Source organism: Mercenaria mercenaria, chromosome 17, assembly GCF_021730395.1.
Source record: "Mercenaria mercenaria strain notata chromosome 17, MADL_Memer_1, whole genome shotgun sequence".
Taxonomy (NCBI): Eukaryota; Metazoa; Mollusca; class Bivalvia; order Venerida; family Veneridae; genus Mercenaria; species Mercenaria mercenaria.
In genome coordinates, this window is record NC_069377.1 from 69,042,121 (window position 1) to 69,059,974 (window position 17,854).

A 17,854-nucleotide genomic window follows, 5' to 3' on the forward strand; every position below is an offset into this window, starting at 1 on the left:
CTAAACTACTTTTGATAAAAATCAACTGAGTAGGTCTATGCCTTTTTAAAACGTGTGTGTAGGTGGGGAAGGAGGTGGGGGTTGGGAGGGCATCACCCGTTACAAAGACTTTTTTTAAGAAATGAACTAGACTACATGTGTGTAAGTATATTTATAGTCACGAGAAAATAATCTCGTTTTTCTGAAAATGCCGCTTGTGTGAAGACATAGGTGGTAGACATTTCCCTCGTACCCAAAAAATAAGATTTTACGGATTGATAAAAACTTGCTTTTTCGCATACAAAAATGAAATTATTTGATATCACAAAACAACTGTCAAACGTTTTAACCTCTTTTTTTTCTAAAAACACAAAAAACAAAAACAAAACAAAAGACAACACATACACACATATCTAAAAATACATAAAAAGAGAAATGGTTCGCCCAATTTTCCGTATCAGTCTTACCAGATATTTCAATTCTAGACCATCTGGCATAATGGACGCACCGGGATTCCGGAAGTATGGCCGTGAAATGGTGGACTATATTGCTGATTACCTGGAAGAGATCAGAGACCGGCCTGTTGTGCACAGAGTCGAACCTGGGTACCTGAAGGTAATTTGATTTAATTATATTTCATTAATATATGTACACAGAAACAGAATGGAACAATTACGGATTTTGTTTAAAGCAAAAGGATCGGACCAGTATTGATGGCGGCCCTTTCCAAACAATAACAAAATGTTTTGTGTTTCCAAAGCATATGGAACCTAGTACGTACATGCAGTTCATAAGCAATATTTATATGCGCTGAACAGAATGATTCCAATAAAATTTATATTTAAAAGATTTTACTAAAGTAAGAGAATAAATAGTTTATAATGATGGTTAATTGTCTATTGAATATATAAATATGATTTTCCACGAAAAGGGTATTCTGAAGCAGCTGAAGAGGACGAAACTTGGCATCCCCTTCTAATGTCAACAAAAGAAATTTTGCTATACATTACATGGATTATATTTTTTGTGGTAGTTGGTTATGGATTGGACGTCTGGCTCCCAGCCCGCAGGACGCCCAGGTGCTGCTGTCTCAGCAGTATATGTTCAAAATAAAGGACACACTAACACAATTTTTCTGCAGTGAAATTACGTGACAAATTATCCTGATTTTTTTTTTATATTTATCATACAGTTTTTCTTTGTCAGAAATTAATACCGGACGAAGCACCAGAGAAACCAGAAGAATTTTCTAAAGTTATGAAAGACATAGAGAAGGTCATAATGCCTGGGGTATGTTGTTCTGATTTTATTTTACTTCTACATTCACTGTAAATAAAAGTCCTGATTGTTGCCTACTGATGTATTTCTTGAAATAGGAATTACTATAGAATTTGCACAAGTAGTGAATTAAATGGAAATTTAACCCTTAGCCGGCTAAATTTCTAAAATGGACTGGTTCATCATTCAGTTTGGGCAGTACCATTTCGTATTTGAAGGGTTGTTCAATGAAAATTTACCGACTGATCTTGGTCTGCACTGGTCGGCAAAGGCAGAATAATAAAGATTAATACATAATGACAAAAGAGTTAATCCGCAAATGAAATATTGAAAATAGATTAAACATTACTGGAAGTGCACTTAATTTAAGGGGACACTTGGATTGATCTATCAGTATTAACATATCAAAATTTCAATAATATCAAATTACGCAAAAATATGATTTTATTCGTTTTATTGTCAAAGCCTGTTTTTTTAAAAAATCACAAAATTACTTATGAAAGATGCGTTTTTAGAAGATGAATATACAATCTTCTGAAATAAGGAAGTGTATATTTTGATTTTCTACTAGGAAATATTTAAATTTCATACATATATTGACTGCTCTTTTAGAATGGGGCAATTTTTGTTTTTGTTGTCATTTCTGCCTTCATAACATTTTTCGCTAGTTTGTTCTAGAGATGTTTTATTGTATTTTTGTGACTTTTCAAGGAAACTTTGAGTTTCTTGGTTAAAATATTTTGTTTAGGTTCACTTTTTTCTTAAAAACTTTAAGAGCCACAGCTTTGAAACACTTCACACTTCACAGGTGACTATGTAGGCCAAGAACCACAACTCTGATATGAATTGTCAGAATTATGGCCCTTGTACTTAAAAATCTGAACAATAACTCTTTTCTTACATATTGCCAATCACTTGCAGATGAGCGATGGCCCTGCAGACGGTGTTCTGTTAAATTACTGGAGTTTTGTTCAGTATAGATAATCATGTTATTCTCAACAAGAGCTCGTCGAACACGAAATGCCCCCCTTTATGCATTCAGTAATTGCACAAGGAACAGAAATTATATGCTCACGGTAAACAAAAGTTCCACCATTCTGGTTTAATATGACCTTGACCTTTAACCTATTAACCTAACAAGAGATTACAGAGTGATCTTGGCGCTACCACTGAGCCATTTTTGAATGTTCCAAATTTCAAGACTAGCTCAAGGTCAAAATTTCATTTTGTTACAAAACAATGTGTATGTGGTCCAAATTTGAAAGCTGTGGCTTGAGAAATGTGAAAGCAGGTCACTAGATCAATTTCAAGGTCAAAGTTCATTTCGGTAGACAGAACTATGCATGTGCTTCACTATGCATGTGGTCCATATGACCCCTGGGGCGGGGCCATATTTGACCCTAGAGGGATAATTTGAAATACTTGATAGAGAACGACTAAATGAGGCTACATTACAAAATATCAAAGCCATAGTGTTTGTGGTTCGGACAAGAAGATTTTCAAAGTTTTTCTCTATATAAGTCTATGTAAACCATGTGACCCCCCAAGGCGAAGCCATATTTGACCCTTGGGGAATAATTTGAACAATCTTAGTAGAGGACCACTGGATTATGTCATATACAAAATATCAAAGCCCTAGGCCCTGTGGTTTTGGACAAGAGGTTTTTCAAAGTTTTTTCCTATATAAGTCTATATAAACCATGTGACCCCCAGGGTGGGGCCGTATTGACCCCAGGAAAATAATTTGAACAATGTTAGTAGATGACCACTAGATTTTGCTACATACCAAATATCAAAGCCCTAGGCCTATGGTTTTGGACAAGAAGATCAGAAACCGTTTTACTGTTCCTGGTCAATGTGACCTTGACCTTTGACCTAATCACCTCAAAATCAACAGGGGTCATCTGCTGGTCATGGCCGACCTAACTATCAATTTTCCTGACACTAGACCCAAGAGTTCTTGAGTTATTGCCTGGAAACCATTTTATTGTTCCTGGTCACTGTGACCTTGACCTTTGACATACTGACCTTAAAATCAATAGGGGTCATCTGCTGGTCATGACCAACCTCCCTATCAACTTTCGTGACCCTAGACCTAAGCATTCTTGAGTTATCATCCGGAAACCGTTTTACTGTTCAGGGTCACTCTGACCTTGACCTTTGACATACTGACCTTAAAATCAATAGGGGTCATCTGCTGGTCATGACCAACCTCCCTATCAACTTTCGTGACCCTAGACCTAAGCATTCTTGAGTTATCATCCGGAAACCGTTTTACTGTTCAGGGTCACTCTGACCTTGACCTTTAACATACTGACCTTAAAATCAATAGGGATCATCTGCTGGTCATTACCAACCTCCCTATCAACTTTCATGATCCTAGGCCCAAGTCTTTTTGAATTATCATCCGGAAACCGTTTTACTATTCAGGGTCACTGTGACCTTGACCTTTGACATACAGACCTCAAAATCAATAGGGGTCATCTGCTGGTGATGACCAACCTCCCTATCAACTTTCATGATCCTAGGCCCAAGTGTTCTTGAGTTATCATCCGGAAACGGATTGGTCTACATTCCGACCGACCGACCGACAGACCGACCGACCGACATCTGCAAAACAATATACCCCTCCTTCTTTGAAGGGGGGCATAATAAAACGAACAAGAACACCAGCTTATAGATAGTGCAGGCAAATTCACTGGGTGAAAGATATTTCCAGCTTCTACTGAAACAAACAAAGTTTATATTCCAGATTACTCATTGGCACAGTCCTTATTTTCACGGTTACTATGCAGCGGGTAACTCTTTCCCCTCTATACTTGGAGACATGCTGTCCGATGCTATTGGATGCATTGGATTCTCATGGGTAATTGCTCTTTGATAATCTAGGAACATTTTAAACGGAATATGCACTTCTGATCACATTTTGACAGGTTATCCTACAGCTTTGAAAACAATACTAATTAACGAAGCAGTTGGCAATGTTGGTTCAGTATTAACTTCGTTCTCCAAACTTGATATTTACAGAATTCCCCGTGACAAATGGTAATTGTATTCGTTTAAAAAACAGATTAGAATCTATATGTCTGAAAATCTCACCGTGTCTAATTAGCAACGCCGAAGTGCGACAATAACATGTCATTTGCATGAGGATAATTTGTGCCAGAGTTTAGATACGACGAGGGCGTTTGCTAGTGTTTAAATATCCAAGCATCTAACGATGAACAGTGATAAATTAAAGAAAGCATTGTTTATATTCATTCTTACATGATCAATAAAACATGATGATGTTAAAACATGATGATATAACTTATGCCAAGATTCTTTCATCCAAATAATAATGAAGGCCTTTTTAGTTTTACGTCATAATTGACGTCATAAAGTTCTCTAACCGGTCAGCTCGTCAACTGTTCTTTACGTTAATTAAAAAGAATACAACGTTACAGCGCTATACTTCTTTCTTTGCTTAACTCACTGACAAACACAATTGAGCCATGTTATTTAATTGAATCTTATCTCGATTTGGTATATGATTACTCAAACTTATGTAAACAATAGTATTATTATTAAATACAATCCGTTCAAGATATAGAGAAAGATCTATTGTTGTTTTATCATGCACCGGGTGTCAGTCTGTCACCACGATGAGTCTTCCCTGCAAACAAACGTACTGACCAGGCGTTTCTTTTCCAGTAAAAAGCGGTACTAAAATTTGCAGACACACTTTTTCGCACTGAAGATTACAAGAAGTCAGTTATAATTTCAGTTGCTGTGAGTTAAAATAACTTACAGACAAAGGATAGTTTTAAATATTAAACATTCAAAGTATGGAAGAAAAACGCCACTTTGGCGTTCGAGAGGCGCTCAGCTTACATATGAACATTTTTACAAACACGTAATTTTCAATGATCTCTATTTCATTCCAACAAATATTCGATTTGAGATTCACTACAATAATAAAATATTATGAGGGGTTGACTCCACCTTGACCGTAACTCTGTCTGAAATGGCTCGAATTTTTGTTATTTAATTGACGTCAAAAATCCGAATGACGTGCAACTTCTCAGATGAATGAATTCCTGTACAATTTCTGCCATCATGTTTGCGCATGTTAAAATGAAAATAAACAACGCTTTTACCACTGTTGAAAGTATAGACGTAAGAAATAATGTAGAAAAAAACTCGGCGTAAATCCCCCATGGTTAAATACCTGCGCATTTAAACTTTCGACCATGGTATATCAGACTATGCTATTTTGAAATATACTGTACACCTTTTGTTCTGTTCAATCATATGTTTCATTACGTTACCAGGCGGCGAGTCCAGCGTGTACGGAGCTAGAGATGATCACCACAGATTGGCTTGGAAAGATGATTGCACTTCCGGAACAGTTTCTGCATTGCGGGAGAGGCAAAGGGGGCGGCGTCATACAGGTACGCGCTCACCTATTTTTAGAGCTGCCAAATTAACATTACTACATAATTGTTAAATGACCCCGGCAGACTTTGAAAATTCGGTTATTAGTGTACATCTAATCTTATCTATAAGAAAATGTATACTTTATCTGTATTTCTTTGTTGGTTAATTACAAAGCCGGATATGATTGGAATGTCTTTTAACACATTTAAATGCCGTTTATCTGAAAGATGCTTCTTTTTGATTTGATGACTTACAATTTTTTTAAAAATATTGCAGACGACAGCCAGTGAGACAGTTTTCCTATGTCTGTTGGCAGCTAGAACGAAAATGGTAACAAAACTGAGAGCCCAGAACCCGGAGTTAGACGAATTGACAATCATATCCAAGCTAGTTGGATACACGTCAGATCAGGTTACTGTTAACCTACAACATGGATTAAAGATATATAATATTAAATCATAGATGGGGATAATTCATATTTCGTATTTGCCACCAACGTTAAACTTAGTCTAAAGTACCCAAGTCTATTGATACTTATTTCTAAACTCAAGCATTGGATTGGCTTCTTCTATTACGGCAATGTTGCATTCTGTGACTGTCGTCCAGTCTTGAGTTATAGTCCTGAAAATCTTTTCTTTAGGATATTGAGAGGATACAAAACCGGAATAACTTGCTAACTTATTTTTTGATGACCGACTTAATTCAGAGCTCAACTGTTATACAAGGTATGAACATAAACGTTTTTTTCCTCATAGGCGAACTCGTCAGTTCACAGATCCGGCCTTCTTGGTTCCGTTACCATGGTGAAGTTACAGAGCGACGAGAAGTTTAGTCTTCATGGTGATATTCTAAGAAAACAAATTGAAAAGGACAAAGCTGAAGGCAAAATACCGTTCTTCGTAAGTTGTCTTAATTTGAAAAGTCATAGCAGACGGCAACTTCGTCTTTCAAAAAAAAGGCAGGCTACTGCATATGAAACTGAAATTTTATTAAGCATTGCGAGATAAATACTTTTCGGGTCAACTTTTGAGCTAAACTGTCCCAAACTGCCCCACACTTCCCTCTCCAGTATGTACGTTATCCGAATATCCGAAAGTCTATTCCAGATACAAAACCGTATTAATCTATTTCTAATAGCTAGAGGAGACCAGTCGGATGCAATTTACGTGCTTTGATTTTCAGATGTGTGCGTCGCTTGGAACTACGGGATCATGTGCATTTGACAACTTGGAGGAAATTGGGCCAATCTGTAAGATTTAGTCTATCGAGAACGCTTACAATCTTCGGGTATTCGAAGTGAAGACAGTGGTACACACTATTAAAGCGAATGTGTATGATTACATAGCGTACTATTTAAAAAGAAATGAAAGGGTCTATAATTCGATAACAAAACTTTACCAGAAATCTACTTTCTGCGATCAAATATACCTAGATTGCTAAGAATATTTGCATGAATCTTCAGCTTGCAGTTTATGATGGCTCAGTAAAAGTCTAGCAGTATGAATTTGCTATAGACAAAGTTATAGCGAATTGAATATATGCATTTCTTAAAAGGCAAGAAAAGCCTGACAATAAAATTTTATATGAAATCAAGGCTTTCATAACGCTGAAAGAATTTTTAAAATCGGACCAATATTGAAAAAGATATGACAGTTTGAAATTTAAGAAAATGGCTGATCATGGAGGTAGCCATTTGAGTGTGTTTATGACGTCATTTACACACTGCTGGATTCCTTATTTAGCAAATAACCTTTAAAACAAATTAATTTCATATGTTTCTTGAGTATAAGATTTAAAAATGGTGATTTCTTTGATTACAGCTAGAAAAAGTAGAAATACAGTTCAAATATACATCTAGAAAATTAATAAATCTGCCATTTTGTATTGTGTTGCCATGGAAACAAAATGACCGCCATTTTAATAAAATATTCAAATGCTTTCTTGTTTTTAAGCCGATTCTGAAAATTCTTTCACCTCTTTAAATGATATAAGACACCCTAGTAGACGGAATTAATATAAGAACAACATTGCCTTTCCCTTTAAGTCTAAGTCTAAGAATTCAAACGGTGTTGAATATGGGTGCATGTCATAACACCATATTTTAGTATATAGACTGAGATAAAAAATGAAATATGATCAGTTTGGATTTTAACGTGACAGATGTGGTAATATTATTTGGCATTAATCATTCATAGGAAGATCACTTTCTTTTTAAATCAGAATGTTTAGTCTTACCGTAAATTATATTATTTTTGCATTATGCACTTTATACACTTGAACGATACAAACGCATTCCAAGTCAAGTAAAAATTATTTAAAGTCGGATATCACAACTTTAAATAAATTTTACAGGCGCAAGGCAGTCAAGAATTTCGTACAAATAGTTTTAATACAGACAGGAAGCATAATATAATCTTATAATATCCAGGTAAAGACAACGACATCTGGTTGCATATAGACGCAGCCTATGCCGGGAGTGCTTTCGTCTGCCCAGAGTTCCGACATTACATGAAAGGTGTTGAGGTAATGCAGTTCATAAATATTTTAGTCGTTTTAATAATTATTCAGTGATTAATGGAAGTATTTAAACTATAAAGTTACTTAAACTTTTAATCATTTTAAGATAATAATATATCTTTTTAGTGCCAAGAGATGGCATTCGTATTTAAAGGGATACACATGTAAATTTGGAGGAAAATTAAAACCCTTAAAGTCTTGTAGAGACGACGCTGACATGCTTATTGAAATCAATATATAGCTTTGACGATTTAGGTGATTTACTAACCTGATCTGCGTATGCCGGGCTACGAAAACACCTAAAAATTGCAACAAAATGTCACTTTTACACTTTCTCTTTTATAGTCCACATTTTTACCACAAAAATGCCAAATAATAAGAATTTGATAATCAGATTCTTGATTGGTCGATTTGCCACTTGTTTTCGCGACTTCACATGTAGTTACATAGCGACTGCCACAGCAAGATTTAATTTGACAAAACAGTCTTAAATTAGGTAAATAAAACAGCATAAGATAAGATAAGATATCATTTATTATAGTGACGTATGTATCGTATACGTATGTACATTTACAAGCACAGTTAATTATAGCAACTTTAACACCCGGCCGGATGGAACAATAAATTGTAAGCAAGTATATAATGAAATTTGGCATATTATACAATATGATAATGGTAGCTATGTGCATGCATGTAACAGGCTAAAACATTGTGGACTTCACATTAGATCATACTGATATTAGACATTTCTAACGTAAACGTAAATCGGAAACGGATTACTGAATCCGTAAATGTTATTTGCAAAAAATGGTCTAAGGGAAATACTATTGCATTACTATTGGATGAAATTGTCTCCCCTAGACCACAAATTAGCCTAAAATTTTACGGATTCAGTATTCCGTTTCGTAATTACGCTTACGTTAGAAAGGTCTAGTAAGACATTAGCGGTATACATAAAATTATTCATGTATACAAATTACATACAGCAGGCACCTGAACTAAGAAACTTGAGAGCTATACATAGAAATATAACGTTTTAGGTATGCTCTTAGTAAATATTTTGCAACTTTTCGAGCATGATTGTTTAACAAAAGTTCCATTTTGTTCTCTTCATTCAAAGCTGAAACGTTTGTATTGTTCAGAATATCAACAAATATTGAAGTGCGAACAGTTCAAAAGAACGTGCATCTCATTCTCTACACAGTTTCCAGTACAAAATTTATACAGTCTATCATCGGTAGCTTCTCCCAAGCCAGTCTCAATATGTACTGGCAAAATACCGTATCTGACTTGTGACAATATAGGGCATTCTCTTCTTAAATTTAAACGAACGAATTCTTCAGTCCCAAACTCCGTTTTGAAAATTCGGTAAGTCCTTAATTTTGCGACATTCTGTACTTGCTGTGACCATAACTGTTTATAATGCAGAGAAATACTGGATTCAGCTACTTTTACATTGGCAATTTATTGTTAAAATACTAGTAGTTTATTAATCCAATATCAGTCATAACCGATTTGATATCGGAGCACCAGAATAAATAAACCATGGCTCTATTTCCCGAAAAGATACCTGTGTATTCCTTTAAGAGATGTCACTACAAATACATGGAGTTTCTGTATAAGGCCGTTTGGAAGGTGTCTCTTTCTGTAAAAGTTTAATGTTTGGAAGCTAGCTCTTGCAGTTAGAGAGTTCTTTTTTTAAACAGACAGCAACTGAGCTAGCAGTGTTTTAAAGCTAGCTCTGTAGGCAAAAGTGCTAGCACTTTATCGGAGAGATAGCCTGAGACAATTCAGTGCTAGCAGTAATTTTTGAAAGAAAGAGAAGAAAAGGGAACGTTACGAGAAGGGGAAAAACAACTCGTCCCAATGCAAGTCAAATTAAGAACCAATCAGGAATGTTCAAAATAATTAGCTTCCGCACGCCTCATGGCGTAGGGAGCGGTTTCCAATTTAAAGAATAAAAAAAAATGAGCAAGCGTTAAAAGATACAGAATGTAGCATATTAAGACAAAGCGATACAGATACGTTTGATTTAAGGGCTAGCATTTTGGCGTAACAATATATATCACTTTAAATTAGAGAGAGGGCACTTTTGCTAAATTTAAGAGCTATATGTGTAATTTAAAGAGTCATCTTTATATTAAAGTGAGCTCTCAGTCGAAGCCTGACTGATTATCTCATTATCGTGTATTGCTATGCCTATAACAAAGAAAGACATCTCTGTAGAAAAAGAGCTATCAGTAATAGATGTTTGTGTACAGCTATCTCTCAAACTATTAATATATATCGCTAAAAACGATGTAATCACTGAATAAATAGTAAAACGGTTTGGCATACATATTAAAGAACGTTATATTTAAAACTTTAAAAGTTCGACCAATTAATTAGTACGGGAATGACTTTCAGTTAGATTGAAGAAATCTTCCGGTTAATTAATCTCAGCTTCTAAACTAAACTCAATTATGCTTCATTTATTGTGTTTATAAAATATAAACGAGTTTTCGAACGCATGCATGAAAGAGAAATGAACTTCTGAAATTGCGTAATATTGCTTTATATGTATTCTACTAGCCTTTGCTTTATATTTTAGTTTGCACAAACATTTACAATAAATCCGCACAAATGGATGTTGATTTCTTTCGATTTGTCAGTTTTGTGGTGAGAATTGTTTTTATTTTGTTATCCTCTGTAAGCATGTTTTTACATATAATTTCACTTAGAACTTTGACTTCCTCCTCGTTATCCTCTGACATTTCAACGTCTACGACTTCCTCTTCATTATAAACTGTAGACATTTTTTTTATATTTCCATTTCAACGACTTTCTCCTCATTATCCTCTGAAAACATGTCTCATATATTTCCACTTGAACAACGTCCTCCTTATTATCTTCTATAAGCATGTTTTATATATTTCATCTTCGACGACATTCTCCTCATTATCTTCTGTATGCATGCTTTTATATTTCTACTTCAACGACTTTCTCTTCATTATCTTCTGAAAGCCCCTATTTTTAACTTGTTTTCTGTCTGTCTCGTATTATGTTTTGCGCGCATGTTGCCTTGTTTGTTGTTGGCGTTTCTTTTCTCTGTCTCCCCACTACCGCCTATTATTCCCACCCTCTCGCATTTGCAACCGTCTCCTTTTAGTATGAGTGTGTTTCGTGCCAACCATAATCTTGGCCGCCGGCTGTCATTGGGTTGTGCCCCACTGTTGTTTTTCCTGCTTTTATGAGTGTATGTATGTGTCTTGGGCTGTGCCCCGTTGTGTTGTTTTTTTCTTACTTGTCTGTTTGTTTATCTGTGTATGTTAGTTGTGTGTGTGTTTGTCTTGTGTACGTGCGTGTCTGTGCTGTGTATGGAGACTGCGTTTAAGGAACGTAGCTTTCCCTATTGGATTTTCATCCTTCCTTTCTTCACTTTCCTCAAATACAAGACCCTTTTATCTGCCCCTTGCCTCCCAGCGTCCCCTCCCACTTATTGTATTTTGCATATAATTTAAATAAAATGTAATTGTAATTAGATTTTTGAAGCAACCCGTCTACAATATTTTTTTCCGTAAGAGTATCTTTTTGTTATGGGCATACTTTGCGATGCATGGCTCTATGGCTGTGTTTGGGTTGCTCTGTGCTTCTGGAAAATCTACCCTTACCTTTTATCTTTTACATATTTCCACTTCAACGACTTTCTCCCCATTATCTTCTGTAAGCATGTTTTAACCTAGTCTGCTATTATTCTTCTTGGTTTGCATTTTTGCTTCCAAAGGATCTTTTACAGATTTTATTAACTATCACAAAAGCAATCTTTAAGTGCCGTGGTCGGCTGTAAAAAGTCTCTCCGTTCTTGGATTCAGTGTTGCTATATTTTCTGGTCCTTTGGGCTCATGGAGTCCATTCAACATATGTCAGAGTTCCGATTAAGCCGGTGCTAGGGGAAGTGAGAGGTGTTGCACATTCAAATACCTCTCATGAACAGACTCAATCAAACCGAGTCTGCTATTATTCTTCTTGGTTGCAGTCTTTGCTTCTAAAGGATTTTTTACAGATTTTATTATATATTTCCACTTTAACGACTTTCTCCTCATAATCCTCTGGAAGCATGCTTTATATATGTCCACTTCAAAAACTTCCTCCTACTGTGCTTTTTTAAACCCGGTGATTGTATTTACTAGTTAAAGGATTGGCGATGGGGATTCAAATGTTTATCCGGACTTTTTCTTTCATTTCAATTTATCATGTATTAATGTAAATAACACTCAAACAACTTACAAAATACCCATTATAGAAGCAGAATGATAACAAAAGTTAAAGCAAGCGTGTCAATGATGTTACGATATGCTTACGTATTAGACAGCTGGTTTTGTTGTAACAAAGATAAAAACGGTTGAAAGTTTTAGAATAAAAACGCCGACGCATACATGATATGACCAAATACAGTGCATAACTAAATGAGAATACCACCAAGATTAAGAATATATTTAGTTGTATTAAGTTATCGTTATGTTACAGGATTCAAGACAGTTCACTTTTAGTGGACGCCTTCAATGTGGATCCGATATACCTGCGACATGAAAACGAAGGCAACGTGCCCGACTACCGAGTAAGTTCGATTCTTGTATCGTGTTTGTGTTTGTTTCCGGTTTTTGACAGTCAAACCTGAGACACAGACCACACGAGAACACAGGCCGCTTGATCGTTAAGACAAAATTATTTTCACTATCTATTTAACTCAGCATCTTTCTGACCGTGAAGCATTCCAGTCATGGTAACTTCGACATGTCCTCTTCAGATTTTAACGTTGCTCTGAATTAGAAGTTACAGTTATAATAAAATTTTACATTTTACATAACTTTGCTAAATAAAATGTTTTTACACCTAATGACTTTCCATTGTTGTTGCATCGTTCTTCTCTTGTCTCTTCACAGACAGTCGCTTTCATTTATTATTATTATTATTATTATTATTATACCAGATTTATATAGCGCCTTTTTCATGATTAAACGTTCAAAGGCGCTTTACATAGCGCTAACGCAGCCACATAGGGCGCAAAATTCATCCTCTTCTAGTTCAGACACAGAGTGATCTGACCAGAGGGAGCCCCCAGAACAAATAGGGAGACATTCTTTTCAGATACAGGCCTGTCCGGCTAATTTAGCCTAGCTCTTTGCTAAGGCAGTCTTGTTCTTTAACGCGCCCGGTGTATAGCACCGATACAAGCGAAGCTGTTTTTCCTGGAAAAAAACAAGTACATAGTAACAAGTAATCATAACAATCGGGTGACTGAATTTAAGGCTTGTTTTGAAAAAATCAAGTTTTTAGTATATTTGTATGGTTGTCAAACTTGCGTTTTTTTCCCTTCAGCACTGGCAGATACCTCTAGGTCGGCGTTTCCGGTCCCTAAAGCTTTGGTTTATGCTTCGATCATATGGTGTTGAAGGCGTTCAGAAATATATTCGACATGTACGTATAGCTTCTACAACGATAAAAACAAACCTCCATATAGAGACTTTTGAATGAAATTTGTAACATGTAACAAACTACAATACCTTAAGGTAAAAAACTATAGTAATATTATAAAACATACTTTCAAGTAAATTTTATCGTCTCTGCATACTTTGTATTGCAAAAAATGTCTACCTTGATATTAAGATATTGTAAAACTCTAAGAAAATAGGCAACAGTAATCCGTAAATATTGCAATACATTTGTATCTATTCGTCCTCCACCTCTGATTCATGTGGGGAAGTTGGCAGTTACTTGCGGAGAACAGGTTTGTACTGGTACAGAATCCATGAACACTGGTTAGGTTAACTGCCCACCGTTACATGACTGAAATTCTGTTGTAAAACACAAAACAAACAAACAAATTTGTATCTAGTATTACATTTAGGTCATCTCAAATTTATCTATGTTAAGCATCCTCGAACTGATAAGTTTACAATATAACGCCAGTGATGACATACAGAACGTGCTGATAATCACATTGGTCATTCCCATACTTTACAGTCAGTACATTTAGTTTGAAGCTATTTGATATTTTAACTTACAATTGCTTAAATTGCATAACATTATTTGGTATGTCTATTAATAATGCGCGTGCCAAAAATAGGGGCTTGCACGAAGTCACATTTTTCAAACGATTTTGTCCGAGTCTTGCGTGCAATTTGTTAACGTCTACAGCGTTAAAACCTACATTATATATAATTATTACTTGTCAAAAATCGTGCGCAGGTGGGATGACTAATTAGCGATTCAAAGAGATTCTTGAAAATTTCAGATGTTATATCATTAAATCATATACGGTTAAATTTACTTTATTTTTCATACTAACTCGGCTTTTAAAAAACATAATATTGCTTGGACCAAATTAATATCCCAAGTGAAAATTTCTCTCTGCATCACTTGAAAAATTTGTGTGTGCTAAACTGGTTTAGCTGCCAGTTCTTATCAACACACTGTGTATCAAAATTCTAAGTATGAAGTAACGACATAATGTTATAAAGAATAAAAAGTAGTTGAAGAAATATATAAAGTCGCCAATGCCGAATAACTAGCATACATAACATTATAAATATAGCGTGCAGTACCGTTGTGCTTTAGAAACAAAGAGTATCTCAGTAAATTAGAAAGTGTGATTTTATGTCACCCCAAAACGAGAAATCGACCATGAAATTACACAGAATAGTAAAGAATAAGTTCGGTCTGAGTGAAAAATCAAATATGAGAAGAATAAGATCGTATTCTTCATAAGTGTAAAAATATGGTTCCATATATAGCGCTAAGGTATACCTCTTGCAGGTATCTTGTTTTTTATTGTAAATTAAAAAACAACAACAACAACAAACACTTCGGTAACAATAATTGTTCCTTTCATTTTAGCACTGTGAGTTGGCCCATGAATTTGAGCAGATGGTTGTTGATGATGGGAGATTTGAAATCGTCACAGAAGTTATAATGGGACTAGTCTGTTTCAGAGTAAAAGTAACTACAAATCTTATATATTTAAGAGCGAAGCTTAGAAGAAAATTAATATGAGCCGCGCCATGAGAAAAACCAACCAAAAAGTGCATTTGCGACCAGCATGGATCCAGACCAGCCTGCGCTTCCGCGCAGTCTGGTCAGGACCCATGCTGTTCGCTAACAGTTTCTCTAATCGCAATAAGCTTTGAAAGCGAACAGCATGTATTCTGATTAGACTGCGCGGATGCGCAGGCTTGTCTGGATCCATGCTTGTCGCATACGCACTATGTTGGTTTTCTCATGGCGTGGCTCAGTTATGTTGAGAGATCAGGAGAATAAATTTGTCAATTAAGGGATCGGGGAAATTGATATGTTAAGGGTCCGGGAGAATAGATTTGTTAAGGGATCGGAAGAATTAATATGTTGAGGGATCGAGGTACATGCTCAACTGAAAACTTTAATTTTTGCATATGCTTTGTTCTGGTTGTTAGTGAACATGTAATTTCTCAATTTCTCATGATTTATTAGCTCGTTCATTCGAAGAACAAGGAGGACTATAGTACTCGCCCTGGCGTCGGCGTCGTCGTTGCATTCAGGTTAAAGTTTTATGGCAAGCTTTTCAGTTTCACTATATCTTTTTAACTACTGTCCCTATTTATAATAATTCATGGAAAATTGGTGCAAGAGTTATGCACCTTGTGTCATGTGATATGGGTGATAAGGTGGAACAACTATTTTATGTCCGATTCAAATCCATTTAGTAATAACTGAGATAGAGTGAAAGTGCATCAAAACTTTAACCTGAAATTCTAAGTAAAAGGGGGATAATTTATTAAACATTGGTACCGGAGTTATGGGCCTTGTGTCACATGATGTTGGAGATGATGTGGAAAAACTACTTTCAATTTGAATCAAATCCGTTTAGAAATAACTGAGATAGAGTGAAAGTGCATCAAAACTTTAACCTGAAATTCTAAGTAAAAAGTGGGAATGATTCATGAAATATTGATGTGTGAGTTATGGCCCTTGTGCCATATGGGTGATGATGAGGAATAACTATTTTAAGTTTAAAGCAAATCACGTCGTGGTGAGTATAGCTCTCCATATACATCGCATAGTCGAGCTAAAAAAGAAAGCACTATTCATTTTTTATGGCGCATGTATGGCGCCATATATAGCACGTCGTCATGACGTCACCGTAGACGGCTGGCGCCTAATGGTCAGAGACCACCAGTTCAAAAAAGTACAGGGAACTTACTGGGAATGAGGTAAGTGTATACCTGGGAATAAGGTAACGTCTGTGCGTTCTGATTGGTCAGTCATGTAAACAAACCCAGGAAGTGATTATTTTTTTCAAAATTGATATCTTTTCACTGCATTTACAGTATTTTATTATACATTTTGACAAAATTTGCTACATTTTATGTGTATTGAAAAAAAGTTTTATCGAACGAATTTCTCCCGCCATGTCAATGATGTAAACAGGGGGTCAGCTCATTCACACGAAAATTACTTAAATAAAGTATCACTAATCATATGTTTTTCGTCCGATATTTTGGTAGAACTAAGATAGTTCTTGAAAAACTTGTAATTAGATATACATGTTTCGATGTATGGAAGGCCGTACACGCCATAATGTTACAATATAAGTCTGTGGGAAAACAATTGGTGGTCTCTAACCTAATAATCGATTCAGAGTGTAATAACGTTCGGATATAATATTTCGATTCTGGAAAGCTTTTATATAAAATAGTAGATAAAAAATGTTGTAGCACTCTTTCTTGACGCCAGTGTGGCGCCAAAAAATATGTCGGCATGACGTCAACATTATTGTGTATTAACAGAAATTTGTATGTTTTTTTCTTACATGAAAGTCAGTTTTATTATGCTGCTTACATTTGCTAGGGTGACAACATATTAAGCGAGAAGTTGCTTGAAGAAATTGTAGCAGACGGTCGCGTTTACTTGATTCCAGCCATTGCACGTGACATCTACTTCCTGCGGTTAGCCGTCTGCTCTGAACGCACAACGTCCGAGGACATCAGATACTCGTTCGCAGTTATTAAATCCTGCACAGATAGGATGATTAGGAATCGTTCGCCGACGGTGGATCCAAAACACAAACCGACAATTGACATCGACATTTCACCCAAACGGCTGCACACGACGTCGGAATGTGACCTTCAAAATGTCTGCGAAAATATGAATGGGTTCAGCCTTAATGGTCACAGCATGGACGATACTGTTGGGAAATAAGAATAGATGCTGTTGATATAAAAATATGACTAATTAACGGCAAGAGGTGCTGCATGGGTTTTGTGTTTTGATTCTATGCCTTATTTATTTATGATATATTTACAAAAGTAAATTGTTCCTTGTTTGACATTGTGCGTGATCTGTGATACAACGATTGAGATGTGCATCACTGCGAAGGGGCGAACATGAGTATACTCCTATCCTATACAATAGGGTTATTATAACAGTAGCTCGATCTGGGATGCTGTATTCGGCTCGGATGGATTTTTGCTAGATCGGATCTTACGAGACGCGTAGTGTGATCCGACCTTGAGAGCCGAATACAAAATCCCAGATCGAACTACTGTTATAATGACCCTTTTCTTTTATATACCTCTACCTTTTTGTTTGTTGTTTACCTTCAATGTTTAACGATATTAAAATGGAACTAAATGGAGCTTTTATGTGC

At 35.8% G+C, this 17,854-nt stretch overlaps 1 protein-coding gene across 1 annotated transcript; it reads left to right on the plus strand.

Moving 5' to 3' along the window:
- The first annotated feature begins 312 nt into the window (after window positions 1-312).
- On the plus strand, window positions 313-17,476 carry LOC123537430 (aromatic-L-amino-acid decarboxylase-like). Its single transcript, XM_045321145.2, has 13 exons — window positions 313-594; window positions 1,186-1,269; window positions 4,010-4,123; window positions 5,571-5,690; window positions 5,953-6,087; window positions 6,432-6,575; window positions 6,859-6,925; window positions 8,105-8,199; window positions 10,784-10,851; window positions 12,700-12,790; window positions 13,552-13,650; window positions 15,070-15,171; window positions 17,056-17,476. Exons 1-13 carry the CDS (start codon window positions 415-417, stop codon window positions 17,404-17,406), a joined length of 1,650 nt encoding a protein of 549 aa, XP_045177080.2. The 5' UTR covers window positions 313-414; the 3' UTR covers window positions 17,407-17,476.
- The last annotated feature ends 378 nt before the right edge of the window (window positions 17,477-17,854 follow it).

Bases quoted from the DNA above. Each gene is read 5' to 3' on its own strand.
- LOC123537430 (XM_045321145.2), top strand. From the start codon at position 415: ATGGTTCGCCCAATTTTCCGTATCAGTCTTACCAGATATTTCAATTCT. The intron at 6,088-6,431 runs GTTACTGTTAAC...TTTTCCTCATAG, and splicing joins TTGGATACACGTCAGATCAG to GCGAACTCGTCAGTTCACAG. The intron at 13,651-15,069 runs GTACGTATAGCT...CTTTCATTTTAG, and splicing joins TTCAGAAATATATTCGACAT to CACTGTGAGTTGGCCCATGA.